This window comes from Mytilus californianus, unplaced genomic scaffold, assembly GCF_021869535.1.
Source record: "Mytilus californianus isolate M0D057914Y unplaced genomic scaffold, xbMytCali1.0.p SCAF_3, whole genome shotgun sequence".
NCBI classification, from domain to species: domain Eukaryota; kingdom Metazoa; phylum Mollusca; class Bivalvia; order Mytilida; family Mytilidae; genus Mytilus; species Mytilus californianus.
The window spans coordinates 112,942,060-112,963,954 of NW_026262679.1; the positions used below are offsets into that span (position 1 = coordinate 112,942,060).

At 31.2% G+C, this 21,895-nt stretch overlaps 1 protein-coding gene across 5 annotated transcripts in view; it reads right to left on the reverse strand.

Moving 5' to 3' along the window:
- The window catches only part of LOC127735859 (golgin subfamily B member 1-like), an 81,633-nt gene that overhangs the window by 13,404 nt on the left and 46,334 nt on the right, over positions 1-21,895 (reverse strand). For all 5 annotated transcript variants that reach the window (XM_052246257.1, XM_052246256.1, XM_052246258.1 and 2 more), the window contains 12 exons: positions 20,107-20,213; positions 14,616-14,940; positions 12,630-13,541; positions 11,697-11,975; positions 11,119-11,190; positions 10,570-10,630; positions 6,276-6,472; positions 5,590-5,652; positions 2,898-3,381; positions 1,660-1,811; positions 1,194-1,259; positions 675-737 (listed from right to left, as the gene is read on the reverse strand). In XM_052246257.1, the coding sequence (XP_052102217.1) occupies positions 675-737; positions 1,194-1,259; positions 1,660-1,811; positions 2,898-3,381; positions 5,590-5,652; positions 6,276-6,472; positions 10,570-10,630; positions 11,119-11,190; positions 11,697-11,975; positions 12,630-13,541; positions 14,616-14,940; positions 20,107-20,213 (2,781 nt within the window). The remainder of the gene's footprint in view (positions 1-674; positions 738-1,193; positions 1,260-1,659; positions 1,812-2,897; positions 3,382-5,589; positions 5,653-6,275; positions 6,473-10,569; positions 10,631-11,118; positions 11,191-11,696; positions 11,976-12,629; positions 13,542-14,615; positions 14,941-20,106; positions 20,214-21,895) is intronic.

Sequence of the window (21,895 nt, forward strand, 5' to 3'; positions counted from 1 at the left end):
TAAATATAATGTAAATGGCTATAAACCCATAATAGTAAATTATGTATTGTAGTGCTAATGGTGTCAGAATTTTAAGGATGACAGAATGTGCTGTCTGCAAAATTCACAAAATAATAAAAATGTGAATAATTCTAAAAGGAAATCATAATAAAATCTGTTGTATAGTTTGTTTGTTATCTGACAACCTTCTTTAAAGGCAAATGGTGGATTTTATTTTTTCAATTTTTATTCACAGTTGATTTTAAATTATTTGATATACTTTGAGATACTCTCAACCTTTTAGATTTGTTAGTGATCACTGATGATTACATAAAATCTATTGGTCTTTTTTGTGTGTAGAGAATGCCCTGATAAACTATAGAAATATATTAATTATTACACATTGACATCACACTATATAACAACAAATTTCAATCAAAAGAATGTTTTGTTTTATTGCTACTAACAAAGGGGTAGTTCTGTTAAAACTCTTGAAAGGGTTAGATATGTTAGACACTAGCTAGAAACATTTCTTACTAGATAAACATAAATATTAACAATATTCCTAGCAAACAAGAGGTAAAGGCAAGTTAACTACTTCCTATGGAGAAGTACTCTCTTACATGTCGTATTATAATGCATGTACCATAAATGGAATCAGAAATCAGATGGATTAAATATAGCAGTACATGTACCTCATCTTTACTGTGTTTTACTTCTTTCTCTGCATTATCAAAATTTCTTCTGGCTTCATAAGCCTAAAACATAAATAAACCATACTTACATTCTTATAAATAAGCACTGGGACTCATCTTTGTGAATCATTTAAAAAAAAAATGGAAGAAACTTATACAGGTATTAATTGATTTTCTCATGGTAAATAGGAGGAATCTATAAATATGGCATTTACTTTTGTCCCAAAAGGAATTAACATTGACTATTCTAGATTTGTGATAAAAACCCAGGTCTTAATTAAAGTGCATGTGAGTTATGAAGGGTAAACAGCCAGAAGCAGCAAATAAGTAATATATTGTATTTCAAAGGTAATTGAATAACTAGAATTTTATTGACTCGAGAATACATACTTTAACTTGTTTTTGTGTAAAATTCTATATTTTGGGACACATGCACACAAATTTAATGTAACACATTACTGGAATTCCTTTGAGCCATTAATTTTTAGATAAAGATTTATTTCATTAGTCCTCATTTACCTTTGTCTTCCACGTAAACAGACTCTCTTCTTCATCTGATATTTCTGAATAAGGAGCTACTTTTTTCTGGAAATAAACAAAATAAATTTGATACATAAAATACAGATTACAAAAAAATCCTTTCATATTTGTTTGCTAGATGATTTTTAACATCATCATCTTCAAATACGTAATGTTTCCTGGCAGCCAGGTTTATAACTGACCAATCAGGACCCAATTTTGTGAGTAACTCACATACCAATAGACCAAGGTCACTCTGCCAAATTACAGAGCAAGGCTTGAATATTTGAGATAGTGGTAATAGGAGGAACAACCTGTGGAGGGAATCCTGACCACTAAAGTCATCTGTCTAAATCTTTTTTTTTAGTTCTCTAATCACTTTCTTATTTTAGTATTTAACCTAAGTTTGTCACATATAATTACTGATCACCAATTTTGATAGTTATTAAATAATAATAAACTTTACCTCCAGTGTTTTCCCAATTTCCAAAATTCGCTCCCGCAGAGATGTGCCTCTTCCTGTCGAGGCAGTCACATGACCACTGTCATGTAGACTAGATGATCTTGGAGCAGCATAATTAACAGGGGCAGCATGGCTTTTTATCTCTTCTACAAAACCTGAAATACAAACAAATTTACATTACAGAATAAATTATCCCAGTGTCAAACCATATGTCTCTCCCAATAAAGTAATATATAATTCAAAATTCCAGAAAGAATGGCATTTTAAAGTTTGTTGCTGAAATCTTATATTGCAATTGACCAATAAACATTTTGACTGAAATGAGAAACTTTTGATAAAGAATTAATTATTGTTTATATCATTTGATCTTATGTTTATATCAAAACATTTGATTTAATAATAATAAATGGGGAATGTGTCCATGGGACACAGATGATGCCCCCGCTTGCATATAAGGTTATAAAGGGACATAACTCAAGAATTGTAAAAGTGACGTTACCCAAATTTGTACTTGATCCGAGTTTTGTGGTAAAAAGCATTGTGTATTAGTTTCATAACATTTGGTTGAGGCAAACTTAAGTTAGAGAACTGAAGAAAAAAAATTTCAGCTTTTTTTCCATTTGTAAAGGGGCATAACTCTAAAAGAGTAAAAGTGACGCCACCAAAATTCAAACTTGATCTGTATATTGTGGTAATAAGCATTGTGTATAAGATTCATTACATTTGGTTGAGGCAAACTAAAGTTAGAGAACGGAAAGAAAATTTCAGCATTTTTTCCGTTTGTAATGGGGCATAATTGTAAAAAAGTAAAAGTGACGCCACCAAAATTCAAACTTGATCTGTGTTTTGTGGTAATAAGCATTGTGTATAAGTTTCATAAAGTTTGGTTGAGGCAAACTAAAGTTAGAGAACGGAAATGAAAAGTTCGTCAATTTTTCTATTTGTAAAGGGGCATAACTCTAGAACAGTAAAAGTGACGCCACCAAAATTCAAACTTGATCTGTGTTTTGTGGTAATTAGCATTGTGTGTAAGTTTCATAATATTTGATTGAGGCAAACTAAAGTTAGAGAACGGAAACCAATTTTGGGACGTACGTAAGGAAAAAAATTTGATTCACAAGAGATGTTTCCTCAGATTGGTTTGTTTTTCTAAGGTAACTTAGTTCAAATTGCAGTTTATCTTGTACTGTTCTTTTTAAAGTTTTCTTTTTTTTTTGATTTCTGATATAAATTCTTCTTACCATGCATATCATCCCCACTATTCTGTTCTGAGCTTGGTAGATAGTATGATAGACTATCAGGTGTTTTAGAGACTGTCGATGGAGGCATCATGTGGTGTTGCCCTGAATGTGACTTTACCATGTCAGTGCTGTCAGCTGAAAGGAATTTTCGTCTTTTCAGGACAGGACTTGATGTATTGGAATCTGTGCCATTCTGTGTCATTCCTTCACTCTCTGAAGGTAATTCAAGACCGAGAACCAGTTCCTCTTCTCTGTTCCTGGTATCACCCGGTCGGCTGGAATGCAGACTAGTTGCTTGCCCAACTGTTATCCATTTTCTCTCCTGTGATTTCACAGGCAGGAGTGATTCGACCTTTTTCCAATGAATCTCCTCTATGGAACTGTCAAGGTCATCACTATCTTTATCAAGATGGCTGATTAGATCATTTATTAATTTCCTCTTCTCCTCTGCTGTAGGTTTACTTTGATCTGTACCCCTTTTATTCTAAAACCAAAACAAATTTATGTATGTGAGGCCTTTGTTCACTCTAGGGTAACCAACCCATATACAGTTATCCGCAAGTAATTCAAACCTAAAACTAACAATTCCCCATACCTACCCCTAACACTAGTCCTAAAACTCAAACTCAAACCTAACCTATTCCTAAGCATAAGCTGATTACTAACCCTAAAGTACAAGGTCCCCTGAAGTAAATGAAGGCTGTATGTAATATAGTAGGTCAATTACCTTTATGAAATTGGCCAAATGAGAAAAAAATTATAAAACAAACACATTTCATTTACCTTTTTTTTAATTCATAATCTTAAGGCAGATAAATTTTTTGTTTGTTTGTTAAAACATTCAAAGTTGAACTGCATAATCATTTTTTTCTTTTTCTGTTCCTTTCCTTTGCATTTCAAACTTTGCAAAAAACAAAACTACTGACAGTTATGTGACTTTCTTTAAAGTCTGATTTCTAAATGTTTATATATAGTATATTTCTTTGATAACGACATACACAAATGAATAAAGGTTGAAACATATTTATGAAATGTCTGATTTTTTTATTCATTATCCCTGAAATTATTTTCAGCACATTCTAGCTAGTTATTAAATAATGTTCAATATGGTCAAAGCATTTTATTTGTGATTAGCGAGTACAGCCTTTGTCATATTTTACAGAATAGCTAATAGTCATAAGTTGGAATTATTTTATTCTTGCTACCTCTTTAATATTAGTTTACTTAAAAAATTCGTAAGGGTTCCGCGGAACCCAGTGTCTCGCCTACTTTTTGCTGTTAATCACAGGCTCAGCAAAAATGAGGAAAAAAATTAATAAAAATATTCCTCTCTATACTATCTTTTGATTGTAAGTAGCTTCTGTCCAAGTTTGGTAAAAATCCAGGATAGTTTATGAATCTAATAAATGTTTTAAAAACTTAAACTGCAGACTGTATGTAATGTTAACTGGAAGAAAAACTAAGTCCATTTATAAGTAAAATACGGAAAAAATGGAACAAAATTTCCTTCTAGATACTAGCTTTTGATCATAAACAAGCTTCTGTCTAAGTTTGGTACAAATCCAGGATAGTTTAAGAAAGTTGTTAAAATTTTAAAAACTTTAACCACAGAGTGAATGTAATGTTAACTGGCAGAAAAACTAAGTCCATTTATAAGTAAAATACGGAAAAAATGGAATTTTTTTTTTACAAAATTTACTTCTGGATACTAGCTTTTAATCATAAACAAGCTTCTGTCCAAGTTTGGTACAAATCCAGGATAGTTTAAGAAAGTTGTTAAAATTTTAAAAACTTTAACCACAGAGTGAATGTAATGTTAACTGGCAGAAAAACAGTCCATTTATAAGTAAAATACGGAAAAAATGGAATTTTTTTTTTACAAAATTTACTTCTGGATACTATCTTATGATCATAAACAAGCTTCTTTCCAAGTTTGGTAGAAATCCAGGATAGTTTAAGAAAGTTATTAAAATTTTAAAAACTTTAACCACAGAGTGAATGTAATGTTTCCTGGCAGAAAAACTAAGTCCATTTATAAGTAAAATACGGAAAAAATGGAATTTTTTTTTTACAAAATTTACTTTTGAATATTATCTTATGATGATAAACAAGCTTCTGTCCAAGTTTGGTAGAAATCCAGGATAGTTTAAGAAAGTTATTAAAATTTCAAAAACTTTAACCACAGAGTGAATATTTGTGGACGCCGCCAACGACAACGACGACGACGACGCCGACGGAATGTAGGATCGCTATGTCTCGCTTTTTCGACAAAAGTCGAAGGCTCGACAAAAAATATAATAATCAAAATAAACTATATATCTACCAATATATGTAAATTTAGTGCAAATGAATTAAAGATCAATTGTTTTGTCTAACTTCGCCCCCTGTCCAAAATTACTTTAAGTTACATCTACATCCTTGTGTTAACAATTTAAAATCATTCAGAGTTTTCTTATACTTAAGTGCAAACAAGAAAGTTCTAAAATAGCATATTATTACCGATAATGGAGACTGATGTTACTTGTGTAAAAAAAACTTTAATATCTGATTTCTTAAGATTTTAACAAATTTGAGTTATTCTTAAATACTGGAATAAAACTGCAGCAGCATTACAGCTAAAGCTTATATTTGAAATATTTAATAGAGCTTCTCTGACATGCTTATGCTATCCTTCTCCAAAGCAGCAAGTTACCTGATTCAATAGAATAAAATGTCCATCCTCAGTTATCTCTAACTCAGCACAACTTTTTTCTACCTTTTATCAGAACGTTATATACTGTCATTTTTAGCAACTCAAAACTTGTGAAATATACTTTATATTGCTTTACTAAATGTAAAGTGCTTTTTCTACTGATTTTTTTTAGTATGGTCATTTGTGAATTTGTGAAACTTTTGTGTACCTTTTGTGTACCTCTTGTGTGTCCACTGATCAATGATAAAATGGGGAAGAATGAGATCTTACTACACACATCTTCATGAGACTGTCACGTCAGGAACTTAATTAATGTCATTTGTCATATCTTAATGTATTTTTTGTCAATTTTGGAATTTGATCAGATCTTTGATGGTCTCTGTTAAATGTTTTCACTACTTTTCTGTACTCTTGGCAGTTTAAAGCTTAACATTGTGTAAAGATACCTGTATATTGTTACACGTTAACCTCTGGGTGTTTTTTGGTTTTTGGTGTTGTTGTCTCATAGACTTATATCTCTACCCACAAAAATTAGTATCCCATAAATAATAATAAATCAACAGCATCACTCAATTTATAGTTCTTATTTCACTACTTTTATATACATTTTAAACACAAATTCTTTTCAGTAACTCATCCACCAGTGTTTCACTAAAGCTCTTAACATCCCTGTGAGTAATACTTACCGGAGTTATATACCGGTACTCATCTACCATACTATCATCTGACTGGTCATCAGGGTATCTGGCCATATGTAGGTCAGTATTGACCATCTGTTTGGCCAATTCTTCTAAAGGTTGACCAGCCATAGAGGTAACAGTCTTTCGTCCCTCTGTTTGGAGACCAGCTGATTCTACAGTTCGATAGCCTTTTATTAAATTCACTAAAAATACAATTACATTCAAAATATTACCACAAATTCGTGCACAGAAAATTCAATTCAATGGTTCATAATAAGTAAAAACCAACATACCAAATATAAATAAAATCCATCAAATGATACATAAGGAGTTTAGCTGTCTCTGTTAGATTATTTTTGCAGATGCATGGATAGGAGAAACCAGTGCACAAAACAGTACATAGAAAATGACTCTCACTGCTGATATCTAGGTATAAGTTAATTCATAAAGCAGATCTTGCTGTATCTGTGGTAATTCCTTTATTTCAATTTTAACAGAACAGATGTGATAAAAAAAAGTCAGGATTTTGAATTACTAAGTGAACAGACTTTATCTACATACAGGAACAAGATCTTAAAGGATAATGCTAGCTTTGAAATGTCTCTATATAAAGTCCACACAGAGGAACATGACCTTAAAGGGTAATGCTAGCTTTGAAATGTCTCTATATAAAGTCTACACAGAGGAACATGACCTTAAAGGGTAATGCTAGCTTTGAAATGTCTCTATATAAAGTCTACACAGAGGAACCTGATCTTAAAGGGTAAAGCTAGCTTTGAAATGTCTCTATATAAAGTCTACACAGAGGAATCTGATCTTAAAGGTTAATGCTAGCTTTGAAATGTCTCTATATAAAGTCTACACAGAGGAACCTGATCTTAAAGGGTAATGCTAGCTTTGAAATGTCTCTATATAAAGTCTACACAGAGGAACCTGATCTTAAAGGGTAAAGCTAGATTTGAAATGTCTCTATATAAAGTCTACACAGAGGATCCTGATCTTAAAGGGTAATGCTAGCTTTGAAATGTCTCTATATAAAGTCTACACAGAGGAACATGACCTTAAAGGGTAAAGCTAGCTTTGAAATGTCTCTATATAAAGTCTACACAGAGGAACCTGATCTTAAAGGGTAATGCTAGCTTTGAAATGTCTCTATATAAAGTCTACACAGAGGAACATGACCTTAAAGGGTAAAGCTAGATTTGAAATGTCTCTATATAAAGTCTACAGAGGAACCTGATTTTAAAGGGTAATGCTAGCTTTGAAATGTCTCTATATAAAGTCTACACAGAGGAACCTGATCTTAAAGGGTAAAGCTAGATTTGAAATGTCTCTATATAAAGTCTACACAGAGGAATATGACCTTAAAGGGTAAAGCTAGCTTTGAAATGTCTCTATATAAAGTCTACACAGAGGAACCTGATCTTAAAGGGTAATGCTAGCTTTGAAATGTCTCTATATAAAGTCTACACAGAGGAACATGACCTTAAAGGGTAAAGCTAGATTTGAAATGTCTCTATATAAAGTCTACAGAGGAACCTGATTTTAAAGGGTAATGCTAGCTTTGAAATGTCTCTATATAAAGTCTACACAGAGGAACATGACCTTAAAGGGTAAAGCTAGCTTTGAAATGTCTCTATATAAAGTCTACACAGAGGAACCTGATTTTAAGGGGTAAAGCTAGCTTTGAAATGTCTCTATATAAAGTCTACACAGAGGAACCTAATTTTAAACGGTAATGCTAGTTTTGAAATGTCTCTATATAAAGTCTACACAGAGGAACATGACCTTAAAGGGTAAAGCTAGCTTTGAAATGTCTCTATATAAAGTCTACACAGAGGAACCTGATCTTAAAGGGTAATGCTAGCTTTGAAATGTCTCTATATAAAGTCTACACAGAGGAACATGACCTTAAAGGGTAAAGCTAGCTTTGAAATGTCTCTATATAAAGTCTACACAGAGGAACATGACCTTAAAGGGTAATGCTAGCTTTGAAATATCTCTATATAAAGTCTACATAGAGGAACCTGATCTTAAAGGGTAATGCTAGCTTTTAAATGTCACTATATAAAGTCTACACAGAGGAACATGACCTTTAAGGGTAATGCTAGCTTTGAAATGTCTCTATATAAAGTCTACACAGAGGAACATGACCTTTAAGGGTAATGCTAGATTTGAAATGTCACTATATAAAGTATACACAGAAGAACCTGATCTTAAAGGGTAAAGCTAGCTTTGAAAAGGCCCAGTTTAGAGATAAATAAACAAGTCAGCACCACAAAAGGCAATCCAATAGGACTGTTGATGGTTGAAAACATAACAAATATACATGTATTGTAAAAAAAATTAAGCATCTTGATACATTTTTGTTAGAATCTGAGTCATTTGTACAAAGGATGAATTGCCCTATCCCAATCAAGATAGTTGCTTCTACATTGGCCACCACCCCTGCTTAGATAGCTACATTAATAATTCAGAAACTGGATTTTCCAAGCTGACATTTCATGTTTTTTGTGGAATCAATAGCTGAACTAATTAATTAATAATAATCTCATATAAAAAGGCCAATACTAAAATAAGATAAATCTAATATTTCAAAAGACTAACAAATCAATTTTTTTATTAGTCTTATCCTATATTACGCTAATCGGCTAATGTGTTCAAAATTCCATAGAAAGCTGTCAAATCAATCAGTATTAAAAGGCTCTAACCAGCTTACCATAAAAGATAACAATGACTCCGTAGTTATTCTATAATACACTACTGATACAACTTTAGAGTCTGTCAAGCCAATAATTTAATGTTTAATTTATGCAACATCTTTAAGGAAAAGAATTTATCTCAACTTGAAAATTTAGACAAGGATTTGACCACAATATGGTCCCCTTATTGCTGTATTATAAAATTCCTTTACAAGTCAAAACCTTGCTTGTAATGATACAATAATTATAATCCAGTTAATAAAATATTTAAATCCCACCAGTGTAAAAGGTATTTAACCTGTCAATGTAAATCAAAGAAACAGGGTATAAGATATTGACAGTGTAAGCTTTATTGTGTCGTCAAATGGGGTCTCTTGTAGGTTAATATCCTGCCAACAATAGTTCACTTATCATATTGATGTAACATAGATGTCCCCCTTACTAATACATGGAAATGGCGGCAAATTAATGTCTATAAAAATAAATATCCTACTGAAATCATCTATTAAAAATAGTCAGGTCTATTTATATATAGGTAGCACAAAGTTAAGAAAACCAGATTTAGTTTTTAAATCTGTAGAATAATGCATGGATTTACACTTTGAATTTTAAAGATCTTTTTCGGTGAATGATATTCCTACTCCTAGATATTAAACTTCATTGGGTTCTTCAATGTTTTAACTTTTTGATCCTTTTAAGTTTTTTTTTTTTTTTATAAAACTAATTTTATTCACTGAAGTCATTTGTTCCTCCCATAACATTATATCATTTAACAAATAGAACATATGGTTCAATAAGATGTCAGGTTTAGACTCAAATTTCAAATGAATTGATCAATGACTAAACATGGTAAGCCTTTTCATGTCCCCTTGGTTCACTCCCAGCATCTGTTGTCTAATATAGATCAATAAAATAAATAATAAATAAAACACTGCCTCCACACATTCTCTTGGGAATATCAATAAAAATTTCATAACAATCTGTTGGAAAAACAAATTTTCACTTTACAGCAAATTCCTTCAAAAAATGTGGATAAAAGGTTTGCTAATTCTTGAGTTATGTTTACTTTATGATCAAAAGAGAGCTTTATAGTTTATTATTTGGTAATAATAACCAGCCTTTGTTAAATGACTCAACATCATAACATACAAATAAAGTCAGTGACAAAATATACCATCTACATAAACACATGCATGGGAAAATTTGAACCATATTTTATTAAAATTTTATACATTTTATATATTAATAACAAGGTCATTAAAAATCTAAGGTATTCTTTTTTTTATCAAAATGACAATTTCAAAACTTTATTTGTATATGGACCAGATAAAGGTAAAAGGATTTCTAATGTTGAAAAAAATAAGATCAGCGTTAAAATGGCATTTTTCTTTTGAAATTCTCCACTCCTATGTACCGTAGTGTCTTATCTCTGCTGTCTGAAATCCTAGCAATAGTTATTTAAAAACATTACTACTAAATATTCTTGTAGTTAGAAATCACTGCTTGATAAAGACTGGATTTCACTGCAGAATTAATGGTTCATGGCAGTGTAACTTTCAACTTTACTACAAATTATACAGAAGTAATTTGTACATTACCTGAATTTAATATAGGGAGAATCTCATCCCACTGACCATCTATAGCAAGCTGTCTGAAAATCTGAAATATATGAACACATATTTATTGATGAATTTGTAAAGTATGTTTATTGAACAAGTTAATCACTATGCATTAAACAACATTGGCTATTAATTTAATTCTTATATTGTAAATAAGTGGAAAAAAGTATTGATTCTTTCAAAAGATTCTTCACACAGTATTTCTATTTTTCATAGCTAAAATAAAGGATGCAAAGATATTATATAATATTTTTGCATGTGTTATAACTTATCGTTGTACAATTTTTTTCTGCCATCCCAATGTTGTTGCTAATTGCATTAAGATTCATTTATATTCAAAGGCTTTCATAAAGTTTCTGGCAAGCTTATTGAATATCTACATATAATCTGCAGTATTTTGGAAACCAGAAGCTGTATTTATAATAGGTTCTGATGCAATTAAACCAAACAATGTTGAGTTAACTACAAAAACTTACTTATCTTGTACTATAATATTATCTAATACAATGCTACTATTACATGTATTACCTGAAGATGAACTTCATTCTGTTTCAATCTTTCCTTTAAAATTTTCATTTCTTCTTCAGTTTCAGGGGCTTGCTGTAAAATACATACAAAGTACTGAATTTCATTATTCTTATGATTTTTTTTATATTTAATATACGTATTCTGTACTTTCCAGTTAAGGCCACTTCCCATAAACCTTTCAACTAAAACATCATTACAATGATGACAATGTTTATATGTGTTTCAGAAAGATTTCAAATGAGAAATGAGACAAAATTTACTCAATGTAAGACAAATATTTATTATTTAAACCTTTGAAACATGTTAAATATAAAACTCAGCACCTCAAATGTGTTTCAATCTATCAATACAGAAGGTAATGGAGAAAATCTATTACATCCCAGTAGATTTACTGTACCTCACAATATTTGAAATAAAAGACCAATTAAAACCCTCTACCATCATGACCATGTTTGAAGTTGTGATTCGTATGGGAAAATGGCAACCAGCTACCTAGAGTAATCTTGCACGGAGGCCATAGGGAAAACATTTGACATTACAAATTCAATATGAAATATAGCTATATGTGTAGTACAAACCTTTCCCTGTAGCAGCTGGTCATTTCTCTGTTGTAACTGAGCATTCAACTGCTCAACATTATGTAACTGAGCTTCTGTATGCTCTATCAGGGCCACACGTGCCTCCATCTGTTTATACTCCTTCTGTGGGAGTTTGACTACTGACTTTGAAGACGCTAGGTTCTGATACTCCAGTAATCTGCTCTTCAAGTGAATATTCTGTTTCCTCAGAATGACCAATCTTTGTTGACATTCCTCCAGTTTATGAGGTATTTTACTTTCTGACACCTCTGATAATTCCTGTGAATATTATAAAAAAATTTATAGATATACCTGGTATACATTTATTTTTGCAAAGATATTAACTTAAATTTTAATGTAATTTTTTATCAAAATATTGAAATTAGGCAATTAACACTTAAAATTACAGCTGTTTTAATACTATAAATAACATGTGACAATGGGAATGGGACAAGAATAACTTTTTGGAAAATAAATTATTAAATATGATAATGCATAATGCCATTAATATCTCTGTATATGGTTTGATTAAAAAAAATCATGGAAAGATGGATTGTAGGATGGTCAAGGGTAACACGTAATGCCTTCGCTGCCTACGTCAGGGGAATAAAAAACATCAAATAGTTTTTAGCATACTATTAATATATGTACAGAGGAATGTACTGAGTATGACGACATTGAATTCAGTTCAGTAACTTTTGTTACCTGTATGTACATATAAAACCAATTCACTTTGTTTTATCATACTTATTTAACTTAATTTGAATGGGATAAAGACATGGTTATACAGCAATCAATTGAAATCTGTTGTAATGTCTAGCGTTTAGCATGCACAAAAATTACAAGTTTCAACAAAGATAATTGAGCATAGACTATGATTTGGTTTTGATATTCTGGATACTATTTAAGTATCCTGGAAATAAAACAGCTTACCTGACTGTCAAAACTTTCTATTTGTTGAACCTTATACTTCAGTCTATTTTCACTTCTCTGCAATGTACTGATTTTTTCTTTCAACATTTTCTCATTTTCCTCCAGTTTATGTAATTGTTCCTCGATATCAACTCCAGATAACCGTTTTGCCTTCACTTTACTCTCCAAATCCTTCTCAGACTTTTCTAACACATGTTTTTCTTCCTTGAGTTGTGAGTAAGCTTCATGTAAGGAAACACATTGTTGATCCAACATGATCAGCTGACTTTGTAACTGAGAGGTCTGATGGACTAAAGCACCGTTTTCCTGAATAGCTTGATTTAATTGTTGTGTTAACACTATGTTTGAATTATGAAGTTCCACAGCTTGTGCCTCTGTGCTACTTCCAGAACTTTCTAATTCCCCTAGTCTTTGATTCATAGCTTTTTCTTTATTCTCCTGGTCTTTCATTCTCTGAACTAAATTAGCTTCTGCATTTTCTAATTCCTTCAATCGTAATGCCAAATATTCTGATTTTTCTGAATAACTTAATTTCTCCTTTTGAACATTTTCTAATTGCTTTTTCAAATTATATTCAGAGACAGTTAATTCTGAGACTGATGTTTCCAAATTGGCAGATTTTGATAACCACACTTCTTCATCTAGTTTATATTTCCTTACGAGTTCTTTTAGTCTCATTTCTAGAATTTCAAGATCACTTATTCTGTCCTCCATTTTGCTTATTTCATTTTCAAGTTCTCCAACTTTCTTGTATAACTTATTTTCTGAGGCTTCATAGTTTGAGACTTGAACCTTTAACATTTTCTCTGCTAGCTGTAATTCCCTTATTTTCACATTCTGTTCATGAATCAAAGCTTTGTCTTTCCTTGTGATATCATGCAATTCTTCTCTATCACTTTCTAAATCTGCTACCTTAAAAACGTAAAAATCATATCTTTATTAAGGAATATTGATATAATCTTATAATGCATCACACTTTTGCTTTTGAAAGTTATCATCCATAAAGTATAAATTACAGAAAATATTAGCAATTGTTATCATCTTTGCCTCTAATCAAAAATGTATGATTTGCTTATTTTTTGCTTAATATTCAGTAGCAAATATTTCATGCATACTCAGGACGACTAGTTAAATGTGTGTCCCTTAATTATCATCAACAAGACAACAATAACATGTAGCATCCTATCAAAAGTGTTACAGAATACTGAAAGCATCTTATTGTATACAGCATAAAGATATAATATGCTCACATCAACCATACCATCAATATAAAAGTTTAAGATAGGAAATGTTTTGTAAATGATTTTATATTGACTTTGTAAGATGCCAAATTTCTGCAGTTTGTTTAGGAATAAAATCTAATGTATTGTTTTAAAAAAATCTTCTCATGTAATAAACAATAGATCATCTGTTTTAAACCTTTTATTGAGACACTTATCATCTGTTTTAAACCTTTTATTGAGACACTCATCATCTGTTTTATACTTTTCTCTTGTATTGTTTTGTCTAGGAGAGTTTCATATCTGATTAGTAAATGTTTTTGATATTGTAAAGCACAATCATAACATTATTCTTAGTTTTTATGAACAATTTGTTTGCTTTTTTTGATTTCCTAACAGACAATAATACAGCAATTTGTATTTCAATAACTATTTAGTTTGCTGGTGTACTTATTACCAGAACCAAAAGTAGAACAGCGCGTTGTCAGATCCTTGTCAGCAAGCATAGAATAGACACAGGATATGTCTTTTAATCAGCTTGTTCTTGTCTCAACTGACCTTTACCCAATACTCTCCTTTTATAGAAAGTATGAAAAGAGCTACCTGTCTGGAACAAGATTCTTTTTTATCCAAACATACACATTCAGAACATTTTGGTCCTTTGTTATCTAGAGGATAGTTGTCTCATTAGCAATCATACCACATATTATCATCATGCTTATTATAATACATGTATTTATTATACATGAATACTGGACTACATTACCTGTTTCTTTAAATGTTTTTCTAATTTTTCCAACTCCATGATTCTCTGCCGAAGAATATCTTCTGGCTTTTCTATTTCTCCCGTCATGGTTAAGGGTTCTCTGGCTTGGTCTTCGTCAGAGTTATTAGTTTGACTAGAACTGTCCTCAGTATCTACATTCTGGGTCAACTTTTGCTCTGGTCGTTGATGGAATTCTTGGTTTTTCTTCTCCAACACAGATAATTCTTCCTGAAGTGTAACTTTATCTTTTTGGACAGTTGATATAGATTTATTCAATTCCTCTATCTCTGACTTGTAATGGTTCTCTAACAACTTGTTAGCATCTCTGAAAAGACAAAAGTTAAAGTTAAATAGTTGTATGATAAGTTTTTATTTAATGGTATTGTCAGAAGGTTACAAATTTTAATTCATGAGATATAAGGTATACATAATTCAGAGAGTAACTCAATGACACCAAAAAAAAAAACCCAAAGACATCTAGAGGTCAATATATAGAACAATAGACAACCATCTATACAGTTTGTACAGCTCTATAATCCACAAAGTCTGGGAAAGTTGTGAATAAATTTAACATAAATTTGCCACCAAAGTCAAATGAATCCCTGAATGACAAATACATGAGGATAATGAACATCAATCATTGAAATTCAGAACTGTGAAAGACATATAAACATGGTGCTAGGTTTAATTAGTTTTTCAGCCTGATCAAACCCCTGATTTAGAAAAATGAGGTGACACATATCTCATATATTTTTTTCTAATGGTTATTTGTGTCATTGGGTTACTGTCCCAAGGACACATATCACATAACTATATTATTCATATATAGTCTTAATAAATAGACAAGTGTTTATACTATATGTCTAGATCTAAATTGACCAAAGTCTTAAAATGTCGAGGTTCCCGACTGGTTACAGTCATATGACCATAATGGCCAAATGGCTGTTCCGAAAAAAAAAACTTTTGTGGTACATCCATAAATTTCTATGGATTGTTAGCTATAGAACATATTTTTACATAAAGTGTATGGTGAATATTCTATGGTTTTTGAGATTTCAGAAATAGAACTTTCAAAGACCCCACTGTACTCTTTTTCAGAAACAGCTAAAAAGAAAGGCATTTATATTAGTTTTTTTAAAATGGATACAGTAACAATTTCCAAATTTGACTCCTAATGAATTAAGATTTACTGTAAGTCACTATGTTTTATTTTTTTACTATATCAGACTAGGAGTAATTATAGATTAGTACCTGAATAATGTGATGACTGCAAGACATAAATAATTAATTGGTAAACAAATGTTACCGTTAGTTTTCTCATTTGAATTGTTTTACATTTGTCATTTCCATGCCTTTTATAGCTGACTATGCGGTATGGGTTTTGCTCATTGTTAACTTCTGCATCATTTGGTCTCTGGTGAAGAGTTGTCTCATTGGCAATCATACCTCATCTTCTTACTTTCTATAAATGTTAACTTACAATATGATGAATAAAACTGTATTCCACAAGGCCTATCTGTTAAAGTACCTTTTATAGTCAAAATATACTTATAAAATCTGTATTTTTCACTTTACAGGTATTCCTTTAATTACCGGTAAATACCAAAGACCAATTAGACCTATGCATATCTACTGGAATTCATAAGTACCTTTTACAGAACTATGGTTCCTAGGTAACTTATGAAGTCTATTTAAAAAGAGGTGTAAAATAACCATCATTCTATTCAACTGTTTAGTTAAGGTCATATCCAATGCATCTTATAACAACAGTCATATTCATATGAGAATGCAATATGAGAATTCTATATAATTATTGATGTGAAGTTCTTGGTAAGATATAAAACTCCCTTTAATCAGGTTCAATAAGACTTTCTATAAGGTTTTAATAAAAGGCAAAAATAATTCAAGTGATTTAATAATCAAATTAATCAGATTACTGAACATGACGACTTTTTGTTTACAGTCTAAAGGAAATACCACACACTCACATAAGTGCAATCCTTTTAATTTTTATCAAATATGTTATGCAGTCAGATTTAAATTTGAACCTTTAGAATATAAGAATTTTGCATATCATACTTTTTATACTCCATTAAGTAAAGCAGGGGATCGGAGTCTATAATGATAATGTGTCTATAGTGATGATGTGTCTATTGGTACAATTGTTTTGTAATTTGTCTGTAGGCCCTATGTATCCACAACTGCTCCTTAACCAGAAAAGGGATTTCATGATACAGCTTTCAGAAAAACTTTTGCCATTTCTTAACAAACTGGTTTACTATTCCTGTATCACTGAGATTGTTCAGTGTTTCAACAGATCTGACTTAACAGTTTACTCTTTTAATTTGTCTACATTCTTGTCTTATGGAAATTGGTTTCATTTCTATAAGATTATAGGCATGTTTTCTTCCATTGATCATAATTCTAATGAACAAAACTTGTTTACTAAATCTCTTTAAAAATTTTGGTCAAATTTCATGCAACCTAACCTGTAAGGACTGATGATAAAACAATAATTTGGTCACATTATTTATGGACTGCAATATTAAACATGAAACCCTGCAAGTCACAATTGAGTTTTTAATTTACATGTATTTTTTGCTTTATAGTGTATATCTAAATATTTTGGGACATCTCCTGGACTATTTTCCATGATTATAATGATCTGGGTTAAATACCTTCAGGTATTCAATCTCACAAAGTAAACAAGCATTTAAACTATCTTAATGTCTTCTTTAGGTTTAATTGTCAGGGTGTTGTAAATTCCTTTAAAACTTTTGACTGACAAAAGAAATTTACGAAACTATGTCAGGTATTGAAATTGTTTGTCAGCACGATTCTCTTAGAACTGCTTAGTATAATGAACTTATTCAACCACAGTTTATCAAAAGCAATTTCTTTCATCAATATAGGGATCACATATATTTGACAATTTTGCTCTTGGAGATCAATGGACCCTATGTAATGTAAGCCTTGTTTTCATTAGGCTGTTTTGCTGTATTTGATATACAACCTTATAAATGTCAATCAACTCAGATTTCAACTTCATTTAATTTTAGGATATTCGTAATTTGGATTTTTACCAATAATTTCTTTTTTAAGAGTGTGATACTTTAGATAATAGAATATATATGTTAAAATCATTTTGAGGGAAGCGATATAAACTTAATATAACTGTCTTATCATTGGTCAACAATGACTTCAGTATGAATTCATAATAGCATTTATACAACAAGCATTACTTTTGTTTTAATATTTCAAGTATTATCAAAATCAATGAAGGCCAAAGTCATTATTTAGGTCAACAAGTAAAACTGTTTTCAGTGTGACAAACACTTTTCCCTTGAAATAAATTTAAAAAGTTCTAGACAACACTTTCAAAAAAAAACATAAATAACATCTAGTTTTACTGTCTATTGTGCAAACTATCTATAAAAAACAATGCTTGGTATGAACCCAGTTTGTATAAAAAGCCATATCCCTAGATGTTAACATGATTTCAATCAAATGATTAAAAACTGACAACATATATGACAATGTCTCATCAGAGAATGCCAAGAACTGACAATCTACAGCATCACAAATATATACATTCTTTCAAAAATTTCCCAATTCAAAGTTTGTTTACAAATTTGTAGAATGAACAAAATGATAAGTAAAGTTTACCTTTATTGAGAGTAAAATTCCAAGTGTTTGATTTACAAGATACAGCATGTAGTCAACATTTAATATATTTACACCTAGATTACCTGGACAGGTAAGATTAACTAAAGTCAATCAATAATCAATCTAACTTTATTTGTTTAAGACATTAATTATTGACCTAGAAGAAACTGATGCCAAATGGCAAGGTATTCTTTTCTATGACCACTTAATTAAAGGTTAATTAATAAAACAGGTAGAAGATCAATATTGGAGTTACAGATCTATGGGTGGGATCCAATTCTTATTTCCATTTAATATCTATTTTTAGAATGAGTTTCTTGTAATGGAAATGGATTGTTTACTATATTTCAAAAAGTTTTCAGTTATTAAATGCTGTTTTATGGAAAAGAATTGCAAAATATCTTCATGAAATATTTAAAACCAAAATATTCTGGTATTTAAAAGTTTTCAATTAGATCTTTAGCTAATTACCGATAAGACATTCTTTGGCATACATAAATAAGGTCGTTAAAGAAATACTGAAAACAGTACAGTTTTGGCAATTCTCCTGACTCAGCAAAAAACAACATGTAATATAAACTACAGTATTTTTTTTCCATTCAATGTAAATATGTACCTATCGTTCAACCATCAAATTTCATCATACCACAAAATGTACCCCACCCATTATGATAGTGGTACTATATACAACTTTCCTCTATTTATTTGTAGTATGATATTATCATCATTATTATTATCATATAATTTTGCATTCCATATATATTAGAATATAAAGTGAATTAGTAAGTTGAATAGAGAAATGAATCATGTACATTCCACAACAGCCTATTTAATGGACTACTAAATAGGGGCGTCGCTAATAAGTGGGATGTATATAAAACTTACATCTTTAACTTTTCCAAGTTTAGAACATGTGTACCAAGATTTCCTTCATTTATTTAATTATACCAAAAAATCAAGGTTTTATTTTTGTACATGGACATTTCATAGTGCTGTAGCCTCACTATTTAACATTGAGTTATTAATTCTACGTCACCCAATCCAAACAGTATACCTGTGTGACCCAAACTATTACACTTGTCTTGTTCCTGGAGATAGACATTACATTCAGTGTAAAGAGCTATATCTACTAGACCCATCCTCTCAGAGACTTGTATTGACCACCTTTGAAGACCCACTTAAGTGACTTTTCTTGATTCCTTCTTTAGATAGATTAGAGTGACTTGCCTGGACCCCTTTGGAGACCCACCTAAGTAAATTGGTTTGATTCCTTCTGAAGACCAATTTGAGTGACTTGTCTTGATCCCTTTACATGTGATTAGACCCCCTCCCCTGAATGCCTTGTACTGATCCCTCTCAGGAGACCTACCTTAGTAACTTGTTCTTGCAAACCAGATTATCTGTTCATTATACATTTATCATTAGACCACCTTCCCACTGAGTGACTTGTCCTTGTCTTGACCCCCTCCCTTCCAGAGACCTACCTGAGTGACTTGTCTTGTTCCTGTAGACCAGATATTCTGTTCACTATACAAACTTAACATGTCAACAGACCCCCTTCCACCCTCATTGACTTGTCCTGACCCCTCAGAAGACCTTCCTGATTGACTTGTCCTGACCCCCCTCAGAAAACCTACCTGATTGACTTGTCCTGACCCCCTCAGAAGACCTACCTGATTGACTTGTCCTGACCCCCTCAGAAGACCTACCTGAGTGACTTGTCTTGTTCCTGCAGACCAGATATTCTGTTCACTATACAAACTTAACATGTCAACAGACCCCTTCCACCCTCATTGACCTGTCCTGACCCCCTCAGAAGACCTACCTGAGTGACTTGTCTTGTTCCTGTAGACCAGATATTCTGTTCACTATACAAAGTTTACATGTCATAAGATCTTTCATTATAACTTGGAATGGTTCGTCTAAGGTCATCTGCAAAAAAGAATACATTTCTTATGAAACTGTTGTCTGGATTAAATTCTTTTCATGTAATACAAGGATGAGATGGACCTTATTCTGATGAGTTATATCAGAAAACTGACAATGTCAGGAAGGGTCCAACTCACACATTTTCATGTGAGGCACAAAAACAAATTTTAATTTGATACAAGCAAAGCAATACATTTAATACCGTTTCATAAAAAATCAGCAAATTTTACCACTGAAATCACTTTGGAATGACATTTTATACCTCTATATTAATTTTCATGCTTAGCAAGAACATTTTCTCAAAATTTGTGCTTAATTAACCAGTATTTGACAATTATTTTTCTAATTTAAAAAAATATCTTGTAATTATACATATTTTCCAATTTTCATTGAAATCCTGGCACAAAAAGATATCTCTCAAAATTTGTGATTGTTTTTTTTTACAAAAACTTACTTTTTCAACAAATCTAATTTGCAAATTTCCCCCAAAAATAAAAGTTAACAAAATCTACATTTTATGCACAGCAACTGTGAAGGATTTCATTTGCCTCTTACCCATGCTTTTGGAATTTTTCTATTCACAAGAAAAAAATATTTCTCAAAATTTGAAGTTTTTTTTAACAAAAACTAAGTACTGTTTTGTTTTCAAAAATTGTTGTGGGGCCATAAGGGCTACCTAATCCTAGATGCAGGGCCCTTATGATCATGCAGTGCAATCATAGTTCTAAATCAGCCAAAAAAAAATCAGGTGATGCAGAATAGCTTCAAATAAGAATAAAATTTATATTGGGATCTTGTATTTTTGTATAGGTTTCACATCCGAAATCAGTTTATAGTAAAAAAAAAGAGTGTTAAAAGTGTTCTACAGATATTTTGATCCTGTCTGCCTATGACCTTGTCTATGACCTTGTCAGGATAAATCAATATTCAACTGTGTGAACTGTGACAAACAACATGACATGGGGAAGAAAAACCTATTGACAAAGGACAGACAAAATACATCTGTTAATATCAGTTTCCTTTTCCTTCTAAGACGAAAAATGTACATGTTTTTTCTCACCTGATTTACTCTTATTACTTATACAGTCATTTTGAACATCACTATTAAAATCAGAAAAACAGGGTTTCAATTCAAAAATTTATAAAAAAAAATAATACTCAAATAGACTAAAATAGCAAATTTAATGAAAACACACTGCACTGGTATTAAGATGTTGTGGTCCTCTTATTAAAGGTTCACACTTATACCAGACAATCACCTTAAGTTTGTTTTCTTTTCTAAATCCAATAAATTTATTTTATAGCTATGATCATCCAGACATTTTGTTATTTCATTCAGCTTCAGGACAAAACTTTAACAAAAGTGAAGAATAAGATATAAATGTCCTTCCGATGACTGGACAATAGTTTACACCTTTATAACATGTTGTGTCTAGAGGTCAATGTTTTGATGTTTATTTGTTGTTGTTTTGATTGTCCAGTTAAGATGTTTAAGTAGTTTCCTGCTGTTTTAGTTTTACTTGTCACTATAATATTACCATATTTTAAAAACTTTTAATCATCCCCTTTACACTAATGATTAGGATAATACAGGAGCACAGCAGGACAATAGAAATAATATCTTTGACATTAACCTGTACCTTAAATCAGGAAAAGAACAAATATGGGCTGGTTATACAGGGGAT